This window comes from Bison bison, unplaced genomic scaffold, assembly GCF_000754665.1.
Source record: "Bison bison bison isolate TAMUID 2011002044 unplaced genomic scaffold, Bison_UMD1.0 scf7180017864094, whole genome shotgun sequence".
NCBI classification, from domain to species: Eukaryota; Metazoa; Chordata; class Mammalia; order Artiodactyla; family Bovidae; genus Bison; species Bison bison.
Genome location: NW_011494666.1, coordinates 1,653,220 through 1,677,689, shown reverse-complemented (window position 1 = coordinate 1,677,689; position 24,470 = coordinate 1,653,220). Strand labels below are relative to the sequence as shown.

At 40.3% G+C, this 24,470-nt stretch overlaps 1 protein-coding gene across 6 annotated transcripts in view; it reads right to left on the bottom strand.

The window, feature by feature from the left end:
• The window catches only part of APP (amyloid beta (A4) precursor protein), a 313,659-nt gene extending 289,211 nt beyond the window's left edge, over positions 1 to 24,448 (bottom strand). For 4 of the 6 annotated variants that reach the window (XM_010838449.1, XM_010838450.1, XM_010838451.1 and 1 more), the window contains exon 1: positions 24,231 to 24,447. In XM_010838449.1, the coding sequence (XP_010836751.1) occupies positions 24,231 to 24,287 (57 nt within the window). In that variant the 5' untranslated portion in view covers positions 24,288 to 24,447. Of the gene's footprint in view, positions 1 to 24,230 lie in introns of all 6 variants that reach the window. The other 2 variants (XM_010838453.1, XM_010838454.1) reach the window with 1 other exon arrangement.
• Between the last annotated feature and the right edge of the window lie 22 nt (positions 24,449 to 24,470).

The following is a 24,470-nucleotide window of genomic DNA, read 5'->3' as shown; positions in this document are numbered from 1 at the left end:
TGGGAAAGATTGAGGGCAGGAGGAGAAGGGGACGGGAGAGGATGAGATAGTTGGATGGCATCACCGACTCAATGGACATGGGTTTGGGTGAACTCCAGGAGTTGGTGATGGACAGGGAGGCCTGGCATGCTGCAGTCCATGGTGTCACAAAGAGTCGGACACAACTGAGCGACTGAACTGAACTAATTTATGCTTCCAATACTTTTAAAAGCAAGTCTCAATATATAAGTATCACTTACCTATGAAAATAGATATAATTCACTGAAATGACCTGGTTTTATGAAATAGTAATTGCATCAAAATAAAATTAGAGATATTTTTTAATGGAAAAGGATGGCTTGTCTCTGGAAGGAGGTCTTAGGAAACAACTGTTAGAAACCGGTTGATGACCTAGCAGGAATGACAGAACCAAGGAGTTATATATCCAACATGCGATCTTGGCGGGACCCCTCTAAAACATCTGCTTATAGTTAAGAAGATCCAAGTATCACAGAAGGTAAGTGATAAATAAACATGTACTACTTTCTCTTCCATTCCACTATCTCATCACCAACAGGCAAGTTTAGTTAGATTTATTTGAATATTTCAGATATGTTCTATGCAGTTAAATTTTATTTTATAAATAAAAGTTCCCTTAATTTATGATGCCTGCTTTCTGAAAATTTCTCTTCTTACCTAATACTATATTTCATTTATGGCATAATATTCCAGTTTGGTGCAACACAGTGAAAAAAACGTATGTAAGTGATAAAATAATGTTCCACTAACATCCTCATCTGTGGGCACTTATATAATATCCTATAGTTCTAATTCCTAGAATTGCTAAATCAAGGGGTGTGCACATAAAGTATTGAATGGCTGCTCTTGTAGCACTGACAGAAGGAGAAAATATGTTTTGTCACATAGTTCCTGACTCTGGCAAGTCTTTAGCTTTCTGTCGATCAGAATGTTAAAAGAAAAAAACACACACAACTTATCTCACTGTTTTAATTTGCATTTCTTTGACTACTAATGAGATTTAGCATATCTTTATAGGTTTATTAGCTATGTCTATTTTTTTTCCTAAATAATATTACTTATTAATAGTTCTTTGCTTTTTGGAGGGGAGGGTCCGTTTCAATTCTTTCAGAGGTTCATAATGAAATATGTATAAATAAAATTATTTATTTATTTATACCACTGAACTTATTTCAAAATAACCCAGTGAGGAAGAAGAGGATGAGGAGGGGATGTGTTTACAAGAAAACAAGATAATAATAGATAATAAAGTTAGCAGTAAATTTGTAATTTCTGAAACTGGGTGACAGATACCTAGGGTTCATCACCATTTTCTTTTTTGCATATGTTTTAATTTTTTCCATAATACTGACAGAAGTTCTTTCAAGTGTTTTGTTCCTTGTTCTCTTGTGAGGTTCATATGTAATCCTTATCATAATTCTTTTCCATTATGGTTTATTACAGGATACTGAATATACTTCCCTGTGCTATACAGTAGGACTTTGCTATTTATCCATCCTATATATAATAGTTTGCATCTGCTAATTCAAACTCCCAATCCTTTCTTTCCCCATCCTTCAGCAACCACAGGTCTGTTCTGTGTCTGTTTTTGTTTTGTACAAAAGTTCATTTCTGTCATATTTTATATCCTACACATAAGTGATATCATATGGAATTGTCTTTCTGACTTAACTTCACTTAGCACGATAATCTCTAGGTCCATCCATGAAGCTGCAGATAGCATGATTTCCTTTATTTTATAGCTGGGTAATACTTCATTGTGGGCCTTCCCTGGTGGCTCAGTGGGAAAAAAATCTACCTACAATGCAGGAGATGTGGGTTCTATCCTTGGGTCAGGAAGATCCCCTGGAGAAGAAAATGGCAACCCATTCTAGTATTCTTGCCTGGGAAATCCCATGCACAGAAGAGCCTGATGAGTTACAAGCCATGGGGTCACAAAAAGAGTCAGCCACGACTTAGTGACTAAACAACAATATTCCACTGTATACATATATACACCACATCCTCTTTACCTATTTGTTGATGGATATGTAGGTTGAGTCCATGTATTGGCCATTCTATAACAGTGCTGCTATGAACACAGATGTGCATGTATGTTTTCAAACTATAGTTGTCTGGATCATGTACAGTCATTGTAATTGATTTGTAAGAACACTTTGCAGAATATAGAAATTTACCTTTTGTTACAGAAACTGTAAATAATCTCTATGGACAGATAATCAACAACATTATTGAATAATCCATCTCTTCTCCCTCTGATGTGCAAAACCACCTTTATCTTAAATTCATTTCCAATTTACAGACAAGTTTATGTGACTTTCATTTTGTCCTTTTGATCTGTCTTTGCATATGCTATGTAGTTTTAATTTCTATATCTTTACATATTTCCTGAATTTTTCTGTCCGTTTTTACCTGGTGATTTTCTAAGTACCTATTATACTTACAAATATCCCTCCCTCTAAAACTGCTTCTCTAACACAGTATAGTTTGAGTTTCTCTTTGACATCAGTATGTTTTCATGTTTCTACCTGGAGTCTCATCTTTGCATTCAGATTCTGAATTCACTTGGCTAGCACATAAATGTTAATTCTTTTCTTAGTGCAAAAAATATTTATTTAGCTACTGTGAAAGATTAAACAGCAGAAACAGAGTGGTATAACATTTGAACACTACCATTTATACCAGCTTTATTTTTAACAAATAAGCATCTGACTAGAAATTCAATAGAGGAGTGTGTCGTAATCAGTCAGACAAAGACCTTAAAATACAATAAAGTAATATTCGTCTTAAGCATTTCAGTTTTAGTTGATTGCTCCACGGTTTCATAGGAAGATGTGACTTCTTAAAGAGAAAAAATATTTTTTATATGGCTTGATCCACTTATTAGAAATAAGTAGCAGAGAGCATCTGCGTTCACACACCAACTGTTAAACTAATCTACATGAAGTCAGCCTCAAAGCACTTGACTGCAGCTACAGGATGTAGATGTAACAGGATCGCACAGACTAACATCTGATAGGGCCATACATTTGCCAGGTCAGAAGGAAGAAATGGAGAAGAGGGGATGTATATCCTTCTAGAATCAAAACATCAAATACCCCTGCAGTCTCTTGGAATTGTCTTGAAAAGCTCAATTCCTCCTCAATCCAGATTAACTCCCATTCTATAATAACCCTCCCCCAAACAAAAACAGGCTGCTTCATTCAATTCATACATTGTCAATTAATAAAATGTAAGAGTCACCTGAAACCACCAAAAGTGCGTTGTGATTTTTTCCCCTGAAACTGATGTCTGTATGACATGAGAAGTGCACTGTAAAATGTGAAGAAAAGGAGACATTTCTAATACACAGTATCAGAGACGTGTGAACAGGTCCCCAGGGATTTCAGTTAATTCTACCTAAAGTCTGAGCACTGCTGCTGCTGCTGCTAAGTCGCTTCAGTCGTGTCCGACTCTGTGCGACCCCATAGACGGCAGCCCACCAGGTCCCCCGTCCCTGGGATTCTCCAGGCAAGAACACTGGAGTGGGTTGCCATTTCCTTCTCCAATGCATGAAAGTGAAAAGTGAAAGTGAAGTCGCTCAGTCGTGTCCGACTCTTTGCAATCCCATGGACTGCATCCTACCAGGCTCCTCCGTCCATGGGATTTTGCAGGCAAGAGTACTTGAGTGGGGTGACACTGCCTTCTCCGAAAGTCTGAGCACTACCATTCCCAGAAGCTGCTGCAGGTGCTAGAAGCCACAGGTGCACCAGAAAGAGCTCCCAATTATCTCCTGTCCAGTCCCCTTTGATATGTGACAATCTCTTTATTTTCAGAGGGGTTAAGAGAGATCTTTGGAAAAGACCCTGGTGCAGGGAAAGATTCAGAGCAGGAGAAGAAGGGGCGACAGACAATAAGATGGTTGGATGGCATCACCGACTCAATGAACATGAGTTTGAGCAAACTCCGGGAGATAGTGGACAGGGAAGCCTGGTGAGCTGCAGTTTGCAGGGCTGCAAAGAGTCGGACACGACAGAGCAACTGAACAACAGAGATCTTTGGAAGCAAGCAGCCAGGAATTTTGTGGCCGCCTCCGGCTGGTCCCAGCAGCCAAGGCTGTCACTTTTGCAAGGTCACTGCTGAATATGCCAAGGAAGGGGCAGGGCCGGGAGGGGCAGGAAAGTGGACAGGGGAGAGAGTCGCATCCTGGACACGCAGGCTTGACATTTCCTTTCCTACTTGGTTTTCTTCTGCGTTCACAAGCACTTCCAACTCGAACAATGTGATCCAAGTTTACGCAGGAGTTAAAATAGGTCATTCCTGTTTTCAGATGTCAGAAATATTATCAACGAAATGGTGACATACTACATGCAGCCTTCCAGCTATCTGATAGCACTGAAATGTGAAGCTGAACAGGGCAGTGCCATGGGCCACTGGGCCGCTTCCCCAGCCTTGGCATCGTCATGGGGTAAAGTGGGGCTGACTTGACCATCAAGGATATTTGCAAAAGATCCAAAAAGAGGAGAAGTTACAAAGAGACTTCAAATGGAAACCAGAGCCATTTATTCTTTCAGGGCTTCCTATAGGGTCAGGTCCCATGCTTCGTTCCTGATTCCTAACTGGCTTTTCCTCCTGACCAGCTCGGCAGATGTGGAAATTTAGGTTTAGGGAAGTTAAGTCATTTTCCTGCTATTGAAGGAGTTGTGACTCAAATCCAAGGTCGGAATGACTCCAATGTCTACGCTCTGGACAATCTTATTTGGGGTTGAAAGGGAAGAGGTGGGATTGAGATGGAAGGGGAGGATGTAGAAGGGGAGAAGACACCATGTAGAGACAGCGGGGCTCAGAAGTTCCTGCCCGTGAGGCTGAAGGAGGAGATGCTGCCAGGAACTGAAGGTGCAACAGATGAGACATTTCCAAACAAGCAGCCACTGTAACCCTAGCCTACTTCCTCGAGGAGCTAACTGCCTAGTCCAGGAGGAAACACCAGCTGAACTCCATCCGTTACTCCATTTTGCCAGAGGCAGACGAAGGAAGTGGTTAAGAATACAGACAGGGAAGGCAGAGGGCTTGAACCTCGTCCATTTCTAAGCTCCTTCCCCGCTGATACTTCATTCAAAGGGGATGATTTAGCAGTAGCTCCCTCATGGGCAGCTGCTGACTATATAAGAAGCCCTTCCAACAGTGCCCAGCTCATAGAAAGAGCTAGATAATTGTTTATTATGATTGCAAAAGCCAAGAAAGCATCTATTTTTACTTATGCCAGAAATAGAGGTGTTTATTCCAGAACTAATAAATCACAACAGTGTGACATGATTGACTGCCAAATGTCTAATGCTTGCTAGAAACAAAAACAAAAAACCTGAAATAGCTGTAGAACAGTAGTTCTCCCCGTCTTACATTTTTAAAGAGAAGCAAAGCTGAATTATTATATACTCAAAGAACTCTTTTAAAAAATGTTTAGAATACAGAACGTCTTGCATAAATCCCTCTTGATTAAAACATGCATTCTTCTCCAACACTGAGTAAATTCAATATGGAAGACACTGACCATTAGTTTCACAAATGATTCAAGAATGTGAGCCATCACTGATAAATTATAGACATAATTCATGAGATATTTGTAACAATTCACCGACTTATTCAGACACCTCATAGCCTTTGCATTTATTAATACTATTCCTCCAGCTGAATACTTGTAGGAGTGGAAAACACTTTTTTCTCTACCCTGTTAGGTTTAGTTCCTGGGTCTGTGCAAATTAAACTGACAAAAGACAGATTAATGGAGAAAAAGCATACACATTTGGTTTGGTTAACATTTTTACATGAGTTGAGGGAGACAGAGTATAAGAAGAGGTTCATAGAAGAGACAGCCCTAAAGAAATAACTAGGTCTGAGAGACTATATATCATTTTAATAAAGAGCGGTTAATTGTGGAGATATGACAAAACAAAGAAAAACAAGTTTGGGCTCGCAGGGGTAACATTTATTTATTGCCTATTTACAGTATTCAATTTCAGCCAACAACATAATCCTTACTCCAAAAACCTATGAAATGAAATATAGTATTCTTTAATTGTCGATGTGAATAGCAGATAATAATCAAAGATTAATACGGGTCTGGCTGAATGTGTTCCACAGCCCTAGGCAGGGTTCTATGGAAGTGGCACCTCACCACACACATTTTTAAATTTAAAATCAAATCTTCTTCTTTTTTGTAGCTAAAGATTCTTACCTTTGGGAACTTCATGGAATACATCTTCCCAACTTTTTTTTTTTTTTAATCAGCGTGATTTTTATTCCTTTATAGATATTTTTATATTCATTTTTGGGTCTGCGGAGTCAGATAGACAGAAAACATGTTTCTTATTTGCCCAACTTATTTTTCAACCACATAAAATGAGGAGCAAATTGAACACCAAGGAGATGAAAGGAGGAAACTTTATTTACATCTGTGTAAACACGTTACCTAATTAGAGCTCCTAATGAGGGGCTCTAGAAACTGAAATCACAATTTTACTGACTTCTACATTCGAGCCCTGACTACATTTGCTTGTCAGGATTAACAGCATCTTACAAACTTCTTTCTACAAAAGTGATCATGGAACTACTAAATAAGAGGACTGCTTGTTTGAATGACGAGGTCAGGTTTCCTTTATTTCTTTATCCTTGTTAATCTCTACAGTCCTTGCTCATCTCTTTTCCTTTAGGTCATTTACAGCTGAAGGACCACTGTGTTGAACACTACTCGAGGGCAGCAATTTAAATCATTCAATAAATACTTAAAATATTAACAAGTATTTGGCGCAAGCTCCCTCCCTACATCACTACTTTCATCCTAACCTAGGGTTGGAAATGCCAAATAAGAAAAGCACATGTCCACAATTACATAGCTCCTGATGCCCTAAACAGATTCATATATCCATTAGACACTACATTTACAAAGAACTTATAATGTCAGAAGATTTAATGTTAAGGAATAAAATGCAGGATATAAAATGGAACCTACAGCATGATCTGAAAAATGCTTTAAAACGTGAAATACAACAGGCATTTACAGGTGGTAGAATTATGCATGTTTTTATATTTTCTCTAGGTTACCTACAATGGAACCTGGAAAAGGTCTTTTCATTCCAGTCCCAAAGAAGGACAATACCAAAGAATGTTCAAACTACTGGACAATTCACATGTTAGCAGGGTAATGCTCAAAATCATTCAAGCTAGGCTTCAACAGTACATGAACCAAGAACTTCCAGATGTACAAGATAGATTTAGAAAACGCAGAAGCACCGGAGACCAAACTGCCAATATCCCTTGGATCATAGAGAAAGCAAAGGAATTCCAGGAATATATCTACTTCTGCTTTATTTACTACCTTAAAGCCTTTGACTGTGCCGATCACAACTGTTGGAAAATTCTTAAAGAGATGAGAATGCCAGACCACCTCATCTGCCTCCTGAGAATCCTGTAAGCAGGTCAAGAACAGCAGTCAGAACTGGACGTGAAATAATAGACTTGTTCAAAATTGAGAAAGCAGTTCGTCAAGGCTGTATATTGTTGCCCTGCTTATATAACTTATATGCAGAGTACATCATGAGAAATGCCAGACTGGATGAATCACAAGCTGGAATCAAGATTGCTGGGGGAAATATCAACAACCTCAAATATGCAGATGATACTACTATGATGGAAGAAAGTGAAGAGGAACTAAAGAGCCTTTTGATGAAGGTGAAAGAGGAGAGTGAAAAAGCTGGCTTAAAACTCAACATTCAAAAAAACTCAGATCATGGCATCCGGTCCCATCACTTCATGGAAAACAGATGAGGAAAAAGTGGAAACAGTGACAGATTTTATTTTCTTGGGCTCCAAAATCACTGTGGATAGTGACTGCAGCCATGTAATTAAAAGACACTTGCTCCTTGGAGGAAAAGCCATGACAAACCAACCAACCTAGACAGTGCATTAAAAAGCAGAGACATCACTTTGCCAACAAAGGTCTGTATAGTCAAAGCTATGGTTTTTCCAGCAGTCATGTACGGATATGAGAGTTGGACCATAAAGAAAGCTGAGCGCTGAAGAATTAATGCTTTTGAACTGTGGTGTTGGAGAAGACTCTTGAGAGTCCCTTGGACTGCAAGGAGATCAAACCAGTTAATCCTAAAGGAAAGTCAACCCTGACTGATGCTGAAGCTCCAATCCTTTGGCCACCTGATTCAAAGAACTGACTCATTAGAAAAGACCCTGATGCGGGGAAAAGACTGAGGTCAAGAGGAGAAGGGGACAGCAGAAGATGAGACAGTTAGACACCATTGCTGACTCAATGGACATGAGTTTGAGCAAACTCCAGGAGACAGTGAAGCACAGGAAAGCCTGGCCTGCCTGCAATTCAAGGGGTCGTAAAGAGTCAGACATGACTGAGTGACTGAACAAGATGACAACAACCTATAATGAAATCTACTTTTCTAATTCAAATTCTACTACTTTTCTAATTCAAAACAATCTAACATATATAATTTGAAAAAATATGATTCCCCCAAACAGTTTAAAGCTTTAAACTTCTGTACCTCTTGGTTATATTTATTATGAAAAATATATGGAAAACTGGTGTTAAAAAAAAAAGTGGATCTTTTTAAGCTTAAAGACAAATTTTTTTAAGTTTAATAGTCAACCTCCAAAGGAGATTCAGATACCCTTTTACTTTTAGCTCATTCCTGCAAGCCCTGAATCCTCTAGGCATTGTCCCACAGATTAGCCTTTGCAAAGTGCAATTATTTTTGCACACAATATGAAGAAAATACATGCTTAACTTAAAGATCAATTACGCCTTGTGGGTAAAGTCTAGCCACAGACGGAAAGTCTTAAGATTTAAATAGAAAAATTGTCAAGTTAACACTATATCTAAAATCACTAAGCCTAAGTCACTGAATAAACGTGAACTCTCTTTAAAGCACTCACACCATCTACGATATCCAGGCTGATAAATATTTTACAACTACTTCCAACTTTAAAAGTTCACTCATGGAGCTTCTTCATACCATAAAATAAATACTTAACAGCAATGATCCCAGAAGTACATCAATCCCCTGTCTTTACCAACTCACAATGCTGTGGGGTAACCATTCCACAATGCTTGCATTTGGAAAACAACTATTTTATATGCCACTGGGCTTAAGTTGTCAAAAAACATCATACTTTAAATATAACTGGATAAGAATTATTGGCACACACATGGGCAGCTTTCCAAAAGAAGGGAAGAAAAAAGAAAACTTAATCCAGTGTTTCCAGAACAGACCTCACACACACAACAAACTGTACATAATACATAATGCCTTGCTGACCTCTTTTCCTTTCAGTGGGCAGATGATATTTCAGTGAGTTCTGAGTCACATACTCTGGGTCCCAAAGGGTCCACCCAACTTGTACTCCAGCAGTGCCCACACCAAAAAAATAAAACTGAGTGCTGGACCCAGCATCACCTCACATTACTATTCCACTGAGTGATTCTCAGTATGCCTGCTAATTTTATTTACCCTGCCCCCAAACAGTTGTCTTGATCACAAGCCTTGCCTTCCTCAAGTGGGCCAGATTTTCTTAAAGCTCCTGGCTCAGTATTTAGTTGACAGCAACCACCAAATATGAGTACATATTCAAATGGACACAGCAAAATAGAAAAGAAGAAGGAAGAAACAGGATGAAGAAGAAAGATTAGAAACCACAGGACAGGGATTAGGGCTCAGACCATTAATTTTCAAGCGATTATCATTCAACTAAGTATCATCAGATCCCAGTTTCTTCATCTAACAAGGGGGGATAGAAAGGAGGTCCTATGGATAGTATCTGCTCCATTCTTTTCCTAGACAGTCGTAAATTGATTTGGCCCTTCTATAGCTGCACTGTCCAATATGGTAGCCACCAGCCAATGTGGCTACTGACTGCATGAAATACGGCTGGTTGGACTTAAACTATATTCTATGGGTAAAATTTTGAAGACATAAAATGAAAAAAGAGTGTAATATATTTCACGAATAATTTTTATATTGACCATATATTGAAATGATATTTTACATTTATTAGGTACAATACACTAATTTGGGCTTCCCTTGTGGCTTAGCTGGTAAAGAATCTGCCTGTAATGCAGGAGACCTGGGCTCGATCCCTGGGTTGGGAAGATCCCCTGGAGAAGGGAAAGGCTACCCACTCCAGTATTCTGGCCTGGAGAATTCCATGGACTGTATAGTCCAAGGGGTTGCAAAGAGTTGGACATGACTGAGCGACTTTCACTTTCTTTCAGTGTTACGCACTACTTTTGCCAGTTTCTTTTGAATTTGAGGTGGACACTAGAACATTTTAAATTATACCTGTGGTCCTGTTATACTTTTATTGAACTGCTTTGTTTTGGAGTTAGGCCTGGCAGTAAGGGAGGGCCAGAGGAATTTTGAGATGAAATGACATCAGGAAGGTATCTGAATGGAAGTTGCCATTCCCTGGTTCTTCACTATTAGGACCTGGGGCATATCATTTCCAGATAATATTTACAAACCTCTGTTTTAAAGTTTTGCTTTTGTTTTCTTATTCTACTCACCAACAATGAATCAATAGCAAACAATATTGGGCCTGAAAATAATCAATACCACTTCATTTACTCTAAGGCTAAATCTTAATTATCAGCTGTAGGATTATAGGATTGAAGCATAATCTTAAATGGATGTGTCTTCATAGAGGCACAACTGTTTTCCATTTCCTTTGAACTGAATATAAATTTAAAGTAATAATTGAGTTTCCTTCATAAAGATGATCACAATCTTCTTTTTAAAACTCATATTCAAATTTAATAGGAACAATTAAAATAAACTTGCATGGGTGAAGCATGTTTCACTGACACCTAATGAGAAACTTTTCACTGATTTTTGCAATCTGTATCAATTAATGTATTCTAAATGATCAAAGAAGCAGAGATCATTTCTATAGAGTTTGTTTACTTAGCAATACAGCAGATTATGAACCAAACCAATAAAATATTTGTAAGACTCGGGTAAGTCAAGAATGAATATTCTCAGAAAATTTTCTTGGACTTTTGCAATTAAGAGATCTTAAAGAGATGGAAATACCAGACCACCTGACCCGCCTCTTGAGAAGCCTGTATGCAGGTCAGAAAGCAACAGTTAGAACTGGACATGGAACAACAGACTGGTTCCAAATCAGGAAAGGAGTACGTCAAGGCTGTATATCGTCACCCTGCTTATTTAACTTATATGTAGAGTACATCATGAGAAACGCTGGTATGGAGGAAGCACAAGCTGGAATCAAGATTGCCAGGAGAAATATCAATAACTTCAGATATGCGGATGACACCATCCTTATAGTAAAGAGTGAAGAACTAAAAAGCCTCTTGATGCAAGTGAAAGAGGAGAGTGAAAAAGTTGGCTTAAAATTCACCATTCCGAAAACTAAGACCATGGCATCTGGTCCCATCACTTCATGGCAAATAGATGGAAACAATGGAAACAGTGACAGACTTTATTTGAGAGGGGCTCCAAAATCACTGCAGATGGTGACTGCAGCCATGAAATTAAAAGATGCTTGCTTCTTGGAAGAAAAATTATGACCAACCTAGACAGCATATTAAAAATCAGAGACATTACTTTGCCAGTAAAGGTCCATCTAGTCAAAGCTATGGTTTTTCCAGGAGTCATGTATGGATGTGAGAGATGGACTATAAAGAAAGCTGAGTGCCAAAGAATTGATGCTTTTGAACTGTGCTGTTGGAGAAGACTCTTAAGAGTCCCTTGGACTGCAAGTAGATCCAACCAGTCAATCTTAAAGGAAATCAGTCTTGAATATTCATTGGAAGGACTGATGTTGGAGCCGAAACTCCAATACTTTGGCCACCTGATGCGAAGAACTGACTCACTGGAAAAACCCTGATGCTGGGAAAGATTGAAGGTGGGAGGAGAAGGGGATGACAGAGGATGAGATGATTGGATGGCATCACTGACTCCACGGACGTGAGTTTGAGTGAACTCTGGAAATTGGTGATGGACAGGGAGGCCTGGTGTGCTGCAGTCCATGGGGTCACAAACAGTTGGACACGACTGAGAGACTGGACTGAGAGAATGAACTGAACTGAACCGAAACAAAAGTATCCATCTAACTGCCTATAAAATTAACTACCAATTGTTTAAAAGCAAGCAACAGTCCCTAACTCTGAAATCCAGAGCCAACTAAAGGCACACGCTTTTCAGACTGGGCTTAAACCATGGCCAGCATTTAAGAACAATATTTGCAGATATATGAAAGCAGAACAGATTTCAGAATACTATATATCTGTTGAGGAAATTTTAAATAATAAAGTTTTAAAATAAAGTTTCTCAACTTAGATAAACTATGTGACCGTTATAAAACTATTCAGAAATTAAAAAAACAAGACTTTCTTAATTTTCAAATTCCAGCTAATATAGTTCACACAAATTTTCAAACTTTCATGGTATAAATTATTACTCATTCTTTTTATGGGGGAAAAAGTATAATTTCAAGGGTGATGGGAGATTTATGTATGTATTTAAAACACATACTGGCTCCTCTTTCTGATTCTCATGATTAACCAACAACTATTTCAGATTCTACAAACTGTCAACTATATTTCAGAAGGCAGTCTCTTAAGTGATGAGACAAAATATTTTCTTTGCTAGACACTCTAAAAATAAAAGGAAAACCAAGATGTAAGATGATCAAACTTGAACTAAGCTTTTAACTACTTAAAGAGAACCAAGGGTTCAGAAAGAAATAATGCAGAAAATGAAACCAAGAGTAGTTTTTGAGAAACCAGGATATTTTAGACATTTCCTTAAGAAAGAACCATGTACAACATGTCAAACTATGAGGATGCAATTTAAATAAACCTTGAAGTGCTGGTAAAATGCCTGCTCTGTGTGTGCGTGTGTGTGTGTGTGTGCATGCTCAGTTGTGTCGGACTCTTTGTGACTCCAGGGACTATAGTCCACCAAGCACCTCTGTCCATGGAATCTTCCAGGCAAGAATACTGGAGTGGGTTGCCATTGCCTCCTCCAGGGGATCTTCCCCATCCAGGGATCAAACCTGCATCTCTGCAGTCTTCTGCATTGGCAGGCAGGTTCTTTTCCACTAGCACCACCTGTTAAGCCCATGCCCATATCAGGCATACTTAAAAAAATAGAACAAAATACCTCACCACTTAGCTGTCATTGAAAATGGCATTGGCATGTAGATTCTTTACCATTGCACCAACTGAGAAGCCCCAAAATGTCTGAAGGTGAAGTGAAAGTCGCTCAGTTGTGTCTGACTCTTTTGCAATCCCATGGACTGTAGTCCATGGAATTCTCCAGGCCAGAATACTGGAGTGAGTAGCCCTTCCCTTCTCCAGGGGATTGGGATCTTCCTGACTCAGGAATTGAACCGGGGTCTCCTGCACTGCTGGCGGATTCTTTACCAGCTGAGCTACCAAAAGCCCAGAAGTCAATCACAAACGCCCTGAGAAAATCTGAAATAGAGACAAAACATCCTGCATTAAACTTTCCCCTCATCTGCTAACAAGAATCAATCGACTGTCTGGGTCAGCATTTCACATGTTACATTTCTGAGATGACTAAGCAAACCAGCAACGGAGGTTACGTTTTAAGGTTTCTTAAAAAGCATAAATAATTTAACAATGGCAATAAACCCTGAGGATATTTTAAGCAAAGTCTTTTTCTCTTCTCCAGGAAAAGAAAAACAAACTTAAGCTAAAATGTTTTTCTCTTCATTGGCTATTTATGAAGGCAATAAATACAACTAAGAACATACACACAAAAAATACTCCCAAGAAGCTGAATACTTCCCATCTGTATCCTTTTACAGCACCACCCAGAAAATTCACAAAGATACAAATTTGACCTTTGTCCAGGCTCATGAAAGTGAAGTGAAATATTCAAATGGCAAATACAGACATGGAAAGGAATTTCTTGGGAACTGGGTGGGTCTGCTTCCTACCTTGTTTATTTAAGAAAGTCTTCCCTATTCATTATCTTTGTCCAGGATGTCTGGAATGGCCCTGTTGACTAATTACTCAGTCCCAAGTTCCAGGGACTTGCACTGTTTAAAGGTAACTCTACCTTAAGGTAGCTTTTGCTTCTACTGTTTGAGCCATCTAGTCACATGGTCACCCTCTGAGAATTCCCTCCCCGCATACTTCACTGAACAAGTATGCAGTGATTCCAAAATTACAGTTTTGTCACAAATGTACTCTCTTGAAACTGGAGCCTTTCACAATTCCTCACACCAACAGAAATACACAAGCTGCCTTACTATTCAATCATCTTATCAATTAGCCAAGACTCTGCCCTGCACAAAACAACTACAGGGTTTTAAAATTTAGTTCACTTTTATTGGATTGAAATTTTCTGGATTTCATGGTGTAAGAGGATTTAACACCTGGACACAAAACATTAAAAACAACCCTGAGAAAACCCTGGTAAAACACAAAGTTAATCATAATGACCTCAATTAGATTTTTAGTGCCTGTCAAGTTAGTAGCATATAGTGATATTGGCTTAAAGCCCTTGAAGTTGAAAAGTACAATTCCTTAAGAGAGTAGAAATAATAGAATTTTAATTTTTTTCTTAAAGGGCCAATTTTGATCCTAGTTCACACTAATGTAAAAGGCAAGTATTAGCAGTAAAATGGCAAAAAAAAAAAAAAAAGAAGCAAACTGCAAAAAGCCAAATTATAATGAAATTTTCATTTTGATGGTCGCTCAATTTCACTCCAATACACAATGTCTTCTCTTCAAATTTCACTATCTTGATCAAAGAAAATCATTTCTAAGCACCTTCAACTGAAAATGTCCCAGTCAATCAGAGGATTGATGAAATATTTCAAGAACAGGCATTGTTTTCCCTGGGTCAACTGAATGTCTGAAATAGAGAGCAGCAAATGAAATTACTGACAGCATTTCATATCCTTTTCACAATAAAATGTTTTAGAAAGACTGAAAGAGTAAATCTTATTTAAAAGGCTTAATTTTTTTTTGTAAACTTGTAGTTAGGTGTTATTCACAACTTTTTTAAACATAAGAGAAGCTAGCTGTCAAGAGTCAAACATAATTATCACTACAGTATAAAATTCCCAGAGTCTTCCTTTAGAAAATTTGTCATGTATTTAGTAAACACTAGATGTAAGGCACTGCAGTGAGTTATGAAACAAATTACAGAAATAGTTTGTGATCAAGTTTAACATTAACTTCTCTGCCCCACTATTCTATTTTTAATATCGAACCACCAAAGTACATCCTTGTTCCTGGTTATGGTTTTACACCAAAGTGAATAAATAGTTCTTTCCTCCAGATATCTAAGTTTACATTTGGGTCAGAGAACTTTCCTGATAATACCACATAAAATATCACATTCATGGCAGATTTCCACCTAGCATTCACCGATGATATCCTTGCCCAACTTAATTTTTTCCAAGTTTTCTACTACTTTTTATTCTTCCATTGCTATTTATTCTGTCTACCCCTCATTATACTGTAAACTCCCATGAGGGGAGGGACCTCAAAAATACTGGTTAAATGAAGGAGTGAATTTTCCTTTTCTGGCTGTGCTCATAAAAACCTAAGTTTCTATGTATGAAAATACACTAGTAACTTCTCTATAAAATCTGATTTTAATTTTAAGTTGCTCATTCATCTAATATGTATCAGAATAAATTATTCCTAGAATGGTTAGTCTACATATTTGCAAGTTTCTGTGGAAGTTTCTTAAAAACTCATCACTTACATCTTCAAACCAATACACTGCAATGACAAAACTATTCACCTAAAAAAATAACAAGAAATTAAGAGTTTCAGCATGAGAAATATTAGCTCTCAAATATAGCTTTTCCTATAAGTTTTTATGTTAGTCACTGAAGAGTTAAGCAAAGATTTCAAAAAGTTTGTATCAGTTTTAAAGGCTCAATCTCCAAAGTAGATAAGGATTTTTTTTGAAAGATGAAAAAAATCAATATGTTTACTACAGCAGTTATCTATCTTTATCATGTGTGCCTATTAATTCCATTACAAAACAAAACAATAATTGTGCTTTTGAAGAGCCGTCCCATTGATAAGAACAAATACAAAAAGTCCTTTTTTGGACTAACCAAACCTCAACCAGGACTACTATTTTCTTCATTTTTGACGAAAGTAAAGACTACGTTGTCCTGTTAATTTCATCGTAATCCAGTCATATGCAGACGGGAGAAACAACAAATGAGTTAGTGGTCACTTGAGGGTAAGAGGTCAGGCCTAAAGTAGACAAATGTATCTCAAGGGTAACCTCTTGTCTGTATTCCCATAAAATGTCACTCTGGGGTCAAAATATATCAATCTTTTAAGCTTTGAAATTTAACAAATCAGCAAGAGTAACAACACATTTTCTTCACTTTATGCAAATGACTTTTCCTGATAGAATATAGATTTCTTATTCTTATAAGCATCCTTCCCAAGAATACTGGAGTAGGGGGATTTTCCCAACTCAGGAATCAAACCAGGGTCTCCTGGATTGCAGGCGGATTCTTTACCAGCTGAGCTACCAGGGAAGCAAGGATGAAAAGTAATTTACCAGTCTTGATCACCAAGGATACCTTAAACATCCTTTAGTAAGGATACAGTGTAGATTTCTATGGAAGCAAAATGAAAACATAGGAACATACTATTAGATTCTCCATGGAAGAGACTCAAGCAAAGAACAATTTCGTATCAATAAAATAAATCATTAAAAAATTTTTTTCTTGATCAAATTTCTCAGTTAAATGCCATCTCAACTAGGGAGGAAAAAATAAATCGTGAGAGAAAGACCACCTGGAAACGAGAAGATACAAACACCGGGGTTCATCACTAATAAGACCTTAAGAATTCTACTATTTGCTCATCTATAAAACAAACTTGTTGTTCTTTTCCCTTTTCTGAAAAGTTCACCTTGCTTACTCTCTCCCCCTGCTCACAGACCCTGTTTATGTGGTTGTGGTACTTTCATTCCTTACTGTATCTACTCTTGAGAAGCATGTTTATTTCAAACATAGCTACAATAACTGCATAGTCCTACTTGAACCCACTTTTTTGATCCAGCAGGGCAGTGATAAAAGAAATACATGAATTGTAGTGACAAGAAAAAAAAACCATATAAACTCATTTGGACTTCACTTATTGATTCTTCAATACGTTGATCATACCCTAACCACAGTATCACCAATTTGGGGTATCCTTAAATATCTTCAGCCTAATTTTGAAACTGGGATTGCAAACCTTTCATTTTATAATGAGCAGAGTGTGCTGATTTAAAAAGTATGCTTTTAATTAAGCAGTAGGTCACTACTAAGTTTTATAGTAGATCACTATAGAATTTATCATCATTTAGCTATTAATATCCGGAGAAGGCAATGGCACCCCACTCCAGTACTCTTGCCTGGAAAATCCCATGGACAGGGAAGCCTGGTAGGCTGCAGTCCATGGTGTCGCTAAGAGTCAGACACGACTGGAGCGACTTCACTTTCACTTTTCACTTTCATGCACTGGAGAAGGAAATGGCAACCCACTCCAGTGTTCTTGCCTGGAGAATCCCAGGGACGGGGGAGCCTGGTGGGCTGCGGTCTATGGGGTCACACAGAGTCAGACAGGACTGAAGTGACTTAGCAGGCTTCCCTGGGGGCTCAGAAAGTAAAGACTCTGCCTGCAATGCAGGCGGGTTTGACTGCCTGGGTTGGGAAGATCCCCTGGAGAAGGGAATGTCTACCCACTTCACTCTTCTTGCCAGGAGAATTTCGTGGACCAAGGAGCCTTGTGGGCTACAGTCCATAAGGTCACAAAGAGTCGGACAAGACCGAGTGACAAAGATAGAGAGATATTAACATAATTCATTTTATTTTGAAAGTTGGTTTCTTCCAGAAGTGTTGCCATCTCAGGCAGTCTTGCTTTTAGGTTTCCTTGTCCTCTGGTGAAAATTATTTACAGCTTCCAGTCTAGGTAGGACCAAAATTCTTTTGCTAGCATCTGATATCTTCCTTGGCCAAACTGGTTTATTCATTTTCTAGAGAAGGTTATGCTGAGAATTAAACCAAGTTATTCAAAGCTCTCTGCACACAGCGGACAGTCAACTAACAGCTGAGTTAATAATCAAGCCAGAATATAAACTCACTCAATTTCAGACATGTGTAGCTAGCTGCCAGGGTGCACACATTTAAAGTAGGTCTTACTCATTTGTGTAACAACTGCTTATGTTTTTTACATATTTCTGTACTGTTCAAGTTTTTCTGTAAGCATGAATTGTTTTAGGGCTTTTCAAAAAAGCCAACTAAAACACAAAATAAATATGAATATTTAATAAGTTTGTATATGTTTTAATTTTATTTGTGATACAAATTTTATCTCCAATGTCTTTTTTAAAATCTAAATCAAATTAATTCATTCTTCTCATGAACAAAGTGCCAAGTTCCTATACAGTCTTAACTGGTTGGTAAGTGCATTGGTCAGTAGGTGAAACATCATATAAATTTTTTTTTAACTTTCAACAATATATAGGACTAAATGTATTTATTTTACATCATCATCAACATCATAAACAATAATTGTAACTAACATGTGCTTATAAGATGCCATCATGCTATATATTAACTCTTTAACTATAAACATTAACGCTTCCACTGTTTCAAGCATTTTACGTACATATTAACTCAATCTTCAACAACCGTAAGTATTATCCCCATTTTGCAGAGGAACAAACTGAAGTATGAGTTAGCTCACAGTCAATAGCTTGACCAATGTGGAATGCTGCCTTCCTAGGAAACATGAAAAATTCCACTACTAAGTTTCTGACCTGACATCCTACTGGTTATCAAAATCAAGGCTATAAATGTAGGAACGATTACACTACTTTCCATAGAGCTGGCTTTTAAAAGCCTCTCATTTTGCTCATTTCAACCACTATCTTCTTCCATAAAATACTATAATCCTAGAAATGCTCAAGCTAAATCTGTATTTCATGCTTCGTCCAAATGTAGCCACACAAAATAAGTCTAAGTAAAATAGCCTCTTAGTTCCCATCTCAGCTAAGAATACATACATGAAACTGAATCCTCTGTACCCCATTCTAACTATTCAGAATCCCTTTTTCATAGATCTATTAGTTCATAAACACATCCAGGCTGTTTTTTTTTCCTAATGAATTACTTTATTCCTAGAGCAGTCCATTCGAATCCAGTTTATGGTACATGTCTACTTCTAAAAAGGTAACAGTAAGCGTATCTATTCACCTTTAACCTGAAGAGGAAAATTCATGAGATCTTTTTTCAAAGGAAAACATCAGTGTCTTCACCGAAATGGTTGTTTCTTAAAGCATCCACATTAAACTGAAGAAATAGTTACATAACATTTTCCCCTTCATCCTGGTTTTCATTTCCAAATTCAGTTTGAGGATTCAGGTACTATTTGCTTTCCTTTTACTAACAAATACAAGGAAAATGAAGAAATATACATTTTTCTGGCTTAAGCTTGCTACTCATTCAGGAGGGCGGGGGGTCTGTTCATTCCATCACTTTGGCCTCCTCCGCCTGCCAGCCTGTCTTCCTCCAGCCACTGAAGAGGGTGTATCTGGATACGAACCATTAAGTCACAGGGTGACAGCGTCCCCAAGGATTTGCAGAAGCTGGTGTGAGTATCAATTCCCACCCCATCCATATGGAAGAATGTATAGAGGAATACTTCCACAAGTACGTGAGGTCCTACTATGAAAAGAAAACCATTTCATAGTCAAGTGGAACATGAAGGTAGAAAAGCACCAGGAAAAGAATCAAAAAACAAAAGAAACATTTCCCCCATGCTCCTTGCTGCTGCCCAGTGAATCAGTTTTTTCATCGGGTACCCACTTCTTCAGTCAAGGTTCTAATGAAGATGCTGCATCAGAGCTCTTGGCCCCTCAATCCTTATTTAGAATTTGCTATTCCTCTCCAGGGCCTCCCTTGTGGCTCAGGAGTAAAGAATCTGCCTGCCAAGGCAGGAGACCTGGGTTCGATCCCTGGGTCAGGAAGAGCCTGGGGAGAAGGAGATGGCAACCCACTGCAGTACTCTTGCCTGAGAAATCCCCTGGACAGAGGAGCCTGGTGTGCTACAGTCCATGGGGTAGCAAAGAGTCGGACATGATTTAGCATCTGAGCAGGCACTCCTCTCCAGAGTGTATCCTACACCTTTGCCATCCATCTCACCATCTGTCACAGTTCATGAGCACACATGTAGGATGATTTGTTTATCCTCTGTCTTGCCCACTAGACTGGAAGCTTCCTGAAGCAAGTGATGGTTTTTGTTCACCAGGCTATCTTCAGAGGTACAGACCAGAGCTTGGCCCCAAGAGACTCAACTTAAAATGGCCCTAATGAATAAATAGGGACACAAGGAAAATTAAATCCCACACTGGCTCTGCCCACATCCTCAGGGGTATGTGCTCGCAAGACAGGTATGTAAACAGATACTATAAATGCAAAGACTTAAACTCCCTTCCCCAAACCTAAGATACAAATCTGGCTGGAAAGGAATCATTAGGAAATTCTCGAGGATTATCTCATCCCATGGTTCCTTTATTCCTTATATACAGATGTTTATACTGTTAATATTTTACTCAGTATACCACTTAATCAGTACTTTCCTCTTGGTACTTAACATTTTCTGTTTTCTTTTATAATCATGTGCCTGTCTTATTTACTCTGCAAACTTCCTGGGAACAGGAGAATACAGTATGCAAGTCAAAGTAAACCTTACATCCTAGAGCTTTATTTATAAAGTACATGTATAAGGTTTACCTTTGCATTTGTAACTGATACAACTAGGCAGAGATTAGAGAACTATAGTAATCAAAGATACTTTCTAAGTCTCTTAAAGTAATACATATCCCCACCTAGATCAAATGTGCAGAAAGAGACTGTAGATTTCTACTGAATTTTACCATACTCTTCAATGGTAGTTTAACAGCCACAGGAAAAGTATGTAATAGCTCTGCTTATTTCAAGAATGACTGACACCTTCATCTTCATACAAATATCTGCACAGAAGTCTCTAGTACACCATAAACATAAAACACCATAAACATAAAACAGAGGCCCTCTAGCAAAAGGGAGAAAGCCTTTTTCATGAGGATTACCTCTGCATTTTTCTTTTTTTTCTTTTCCATATGGTTTATTACAAGGTATTGAACATAATTCCCTGTGCTACACTGTAGGACCTGTTATTTATCCATCCGGGTATGTAAGAGGTTGCACCTGCCAGTCCCAAACTCCCAATCCAATCCCCACCTTCCCCTTAACCCTTAGCAATCACATCTGTTCTCTATGTATAGTCTGTCTTATTTTCCTTCAGGCCAATGGACCACATCCTTTCTTTTCAATCATTCCTAATTTAACCTTGTGATCTATTTAGTTGTATGTTTCTCTTTATTTCCCCAGTCAGAACCAGGGATCACTATTCTGTCTGGAGTACTTCTCTGCAGTACTAATGGCCTCCCAAGTGCCCATCAGGTACCTCTGCTCAACAGGGTGACAAGACAGCTGCTTGGGTGCCCTATGGTTATCATGGCTTCCCACTGGTCAGCCAGAAACGGTGACTCCTTATAGCTCACCATCAAATCTGAGCTTCACGACTGTGACCCCAGGCATCCACCATTAGGGCTGTTCTGACCAGTGTGAGTAGGTATCTATAATCTCTGAATTAGCACCACAATCAAAGCAGATACTTGTGAATTAGGTTAAACCCCACAATACTGGAAAATAAAATTTAAGAGGAAGCCAGTTGAAATAAATGTCAGGGCCTTTTTAACTCATACTCTGTCACTGTACCAGGGAAAATCATCAGCTCCGGTAATGATGCTTTTCCCAGAGGCCGAGCCCGCCCCCCATCCCGTGATCATTGCCCTTATTCATTTCTTGTCTCAAGTCATCTGCAGCAGACCTATTTTTTAAGCCCTACAAAAGACAGTCAAGTCATAATTAACATCTTTTCAGTGGACAGTGACTTAGCTCCAGAAATCCCCTCAAACCTCATCAGAGTGAACTGCCTACCTTAAGGCTTTGCAAAATGAATTAATATGCATCTCACCTCCACCCTTTGAAGGAGGTGACAGTAACCAGTGAAAATGTCCAAAAAGATGGAAGAGCAAAAACTGTAATCAAACAGGCTGAAAAAGAAATCTGAATCATATTTGCCTCTTTCACACACAAAAATATACTGCTCAAAAAACTTAAACATCTACTTTTTGACAAAAGCTTATAAAGGCTTTTAATTACTTAGTGTCTTTCAACGTGTAATAAAACAATGAGAAAACAAATAACTGTAGGAGTAAATTTTAAGTAATGGAAAAAGCCTAGCTCCCTTAATTAAATGCATTTTTTAAAACCGAATAACCAAATTCTTCAACTCTTAAAACAATCTGCCTTAACGAGCCCCGAGGTGATTCTTGAGCCACTCATAGGTAAAAGAAGAGGAAAAAGTTCAATGACCTTGTAAATTAGGGACTAAAACGCTGTCCGGGTGTGAGAGTCAGTACGGTCTCAGTGGAATTACAGGAAAACATCTGTCCAGAAATTGTTTTTTGGGGGGAAATTACCATGAGGAAGGGGAAAAGTTGGAGGTAAAAACGGGGAAGGGAGGTGACGAATGGTAAAATACCGAATGGGAACCCAAACGATGCAAAATTACGACCTTTTTTGCCCCAGCTGTCAAGCAAACAACTTCTAAGCATCTTCAGATAAAAAGGAAAACAGTGATTTGGCACAGGCGTCAGCTGAATGTTGGGAGAGTTGGATGAATGGGGCAGACTTGTTATATACACCTAGTGGTGGGTGGATTTCCCAGGCTGCAGCCTCCACAGCTTTTCTTTGCTGCACTGCAGAGGCGCCATCTTCTCCGTCTTAATCTTCGCTCAATTTCCAGCCTTTTATCTGCACCCTAAAAAAAAAAATGACCCCGAGGACCCTCCCCAGCAGCCCGCGCCCCCCGGGGGGAACTAAATCACAGTGCCCAGCGCTGCCAGGGAAGTGGCCGCGCCTCGATCTGACAAACGCCTCCTTTGATGCACAGGAGGGAGAACTCGTGCAGCCCCGCCACCCGCCCCTGCCCTTTCCAGACGCACGCCGCACTCTCCGCGTATTTTTCCCCCAAGGACTTTGCAACCGAGAAAAGAATGAGCCAGCCTGGGAGGTGATGGGGGGAAGGAGGGAAGATGAGGGGTTCCGAGACGCCGCCAGCGCGTCCCTCAGCAGCGCCCCAGCCCCCTCCGGGACGGACTCGCAGCGCGAGGAAGGGAGTCAGGCGGGACGCTCGGTGGCGCACAGACCACCGCGCCCCGGGGCTGGCGAGGGCGGAGTGTCGCGGCTTTTGTTCCCGGGGATCTTCTCCCTCTCCGGGTGAATCCGAGGGTGCGCGCGAACGCCCTGGATGTCTAGGCTTGGGGAACGTGCGAGGTGGTTGTGGGTCTCCGACCCCTCCCATCTCTCGCAACTTAACACAAAAGGGAGACGCCGAGAGGCACAAAGTTTGCCCGCGGAGGGTGGTGCGCGACCCTCCTTGGGGTCGCCCTCGGGAGCCTCCGCGAAGAGGAAGGAGGAAGAGGTCTGGCGAGGAAGGGGTGGTGGGGATGCGAAAGGAAGGTGAAACAGGGCAGAAAAGGCCAAGGGAAGCGAAGGGGTGGGGTGGGGGTGCCCAGCTTCCCCGAGCCGTCCCGACTCCTCCTCCCCGGGGCCCGAGAGAAAAGAAAGGGCAGCGATTAAGAGCTGGGGACAGAATACAGGGACTCTTGCGTTTTCGGTTTCCCCACGTGTTCTCTCGCCCCCCACCGCCCCATCTTCCATCTGGATGTCTCTTGCCTCCCCCGGCCCCCGGCCCCGAGGAAAGGAGTGAATCAGGATCTGAGCCTAAGAGAGCCTCCTCCTCGACTCGCGCCCCTCAAGACTGGCGCGGACCCCGGGGCCCGACGCCTCGCCGGATCCCTCTGCGCCGGCAGGAGCGCGCGTCTCCGGGGCAGGGCTGGGCCGGAGGCAGAGATGCGCAGGGCGCCCGCAAGCGGGGGCGTAGGGCGCAGAGCCGAGAGAGGGGCCCCTCGATCGCTCCCCCCCCCAACCGCCCCGCTTCTCTGGATGAAAGAGGGAGCAGGTCCCCTCCATTCTCCACCCCCCTCCACCGTCACCCCATTCCGAGGCGCGGCACTCACCTCCAGCGCCCGAGCCGTCCCGGCGGCCAGCAGGACCAGTGCCAAGGCGGGCAGCATCGCGACCCTGCGCGGGGCACCGAGCGAGCTGCCGTGCGAGGAGGATCCGCCGCGCCCTTGCTCTGTCTGTGTCGCCGCCGCCGCCGCCGTCTCCGGTGGCCCCGCGCTCTGCTGCTCTGGGTCCTCGCTCTCCTACCGCTGCCGAGGAAACTGACGGAGCGGCGGCGCGGCGGCGGGGCTCGG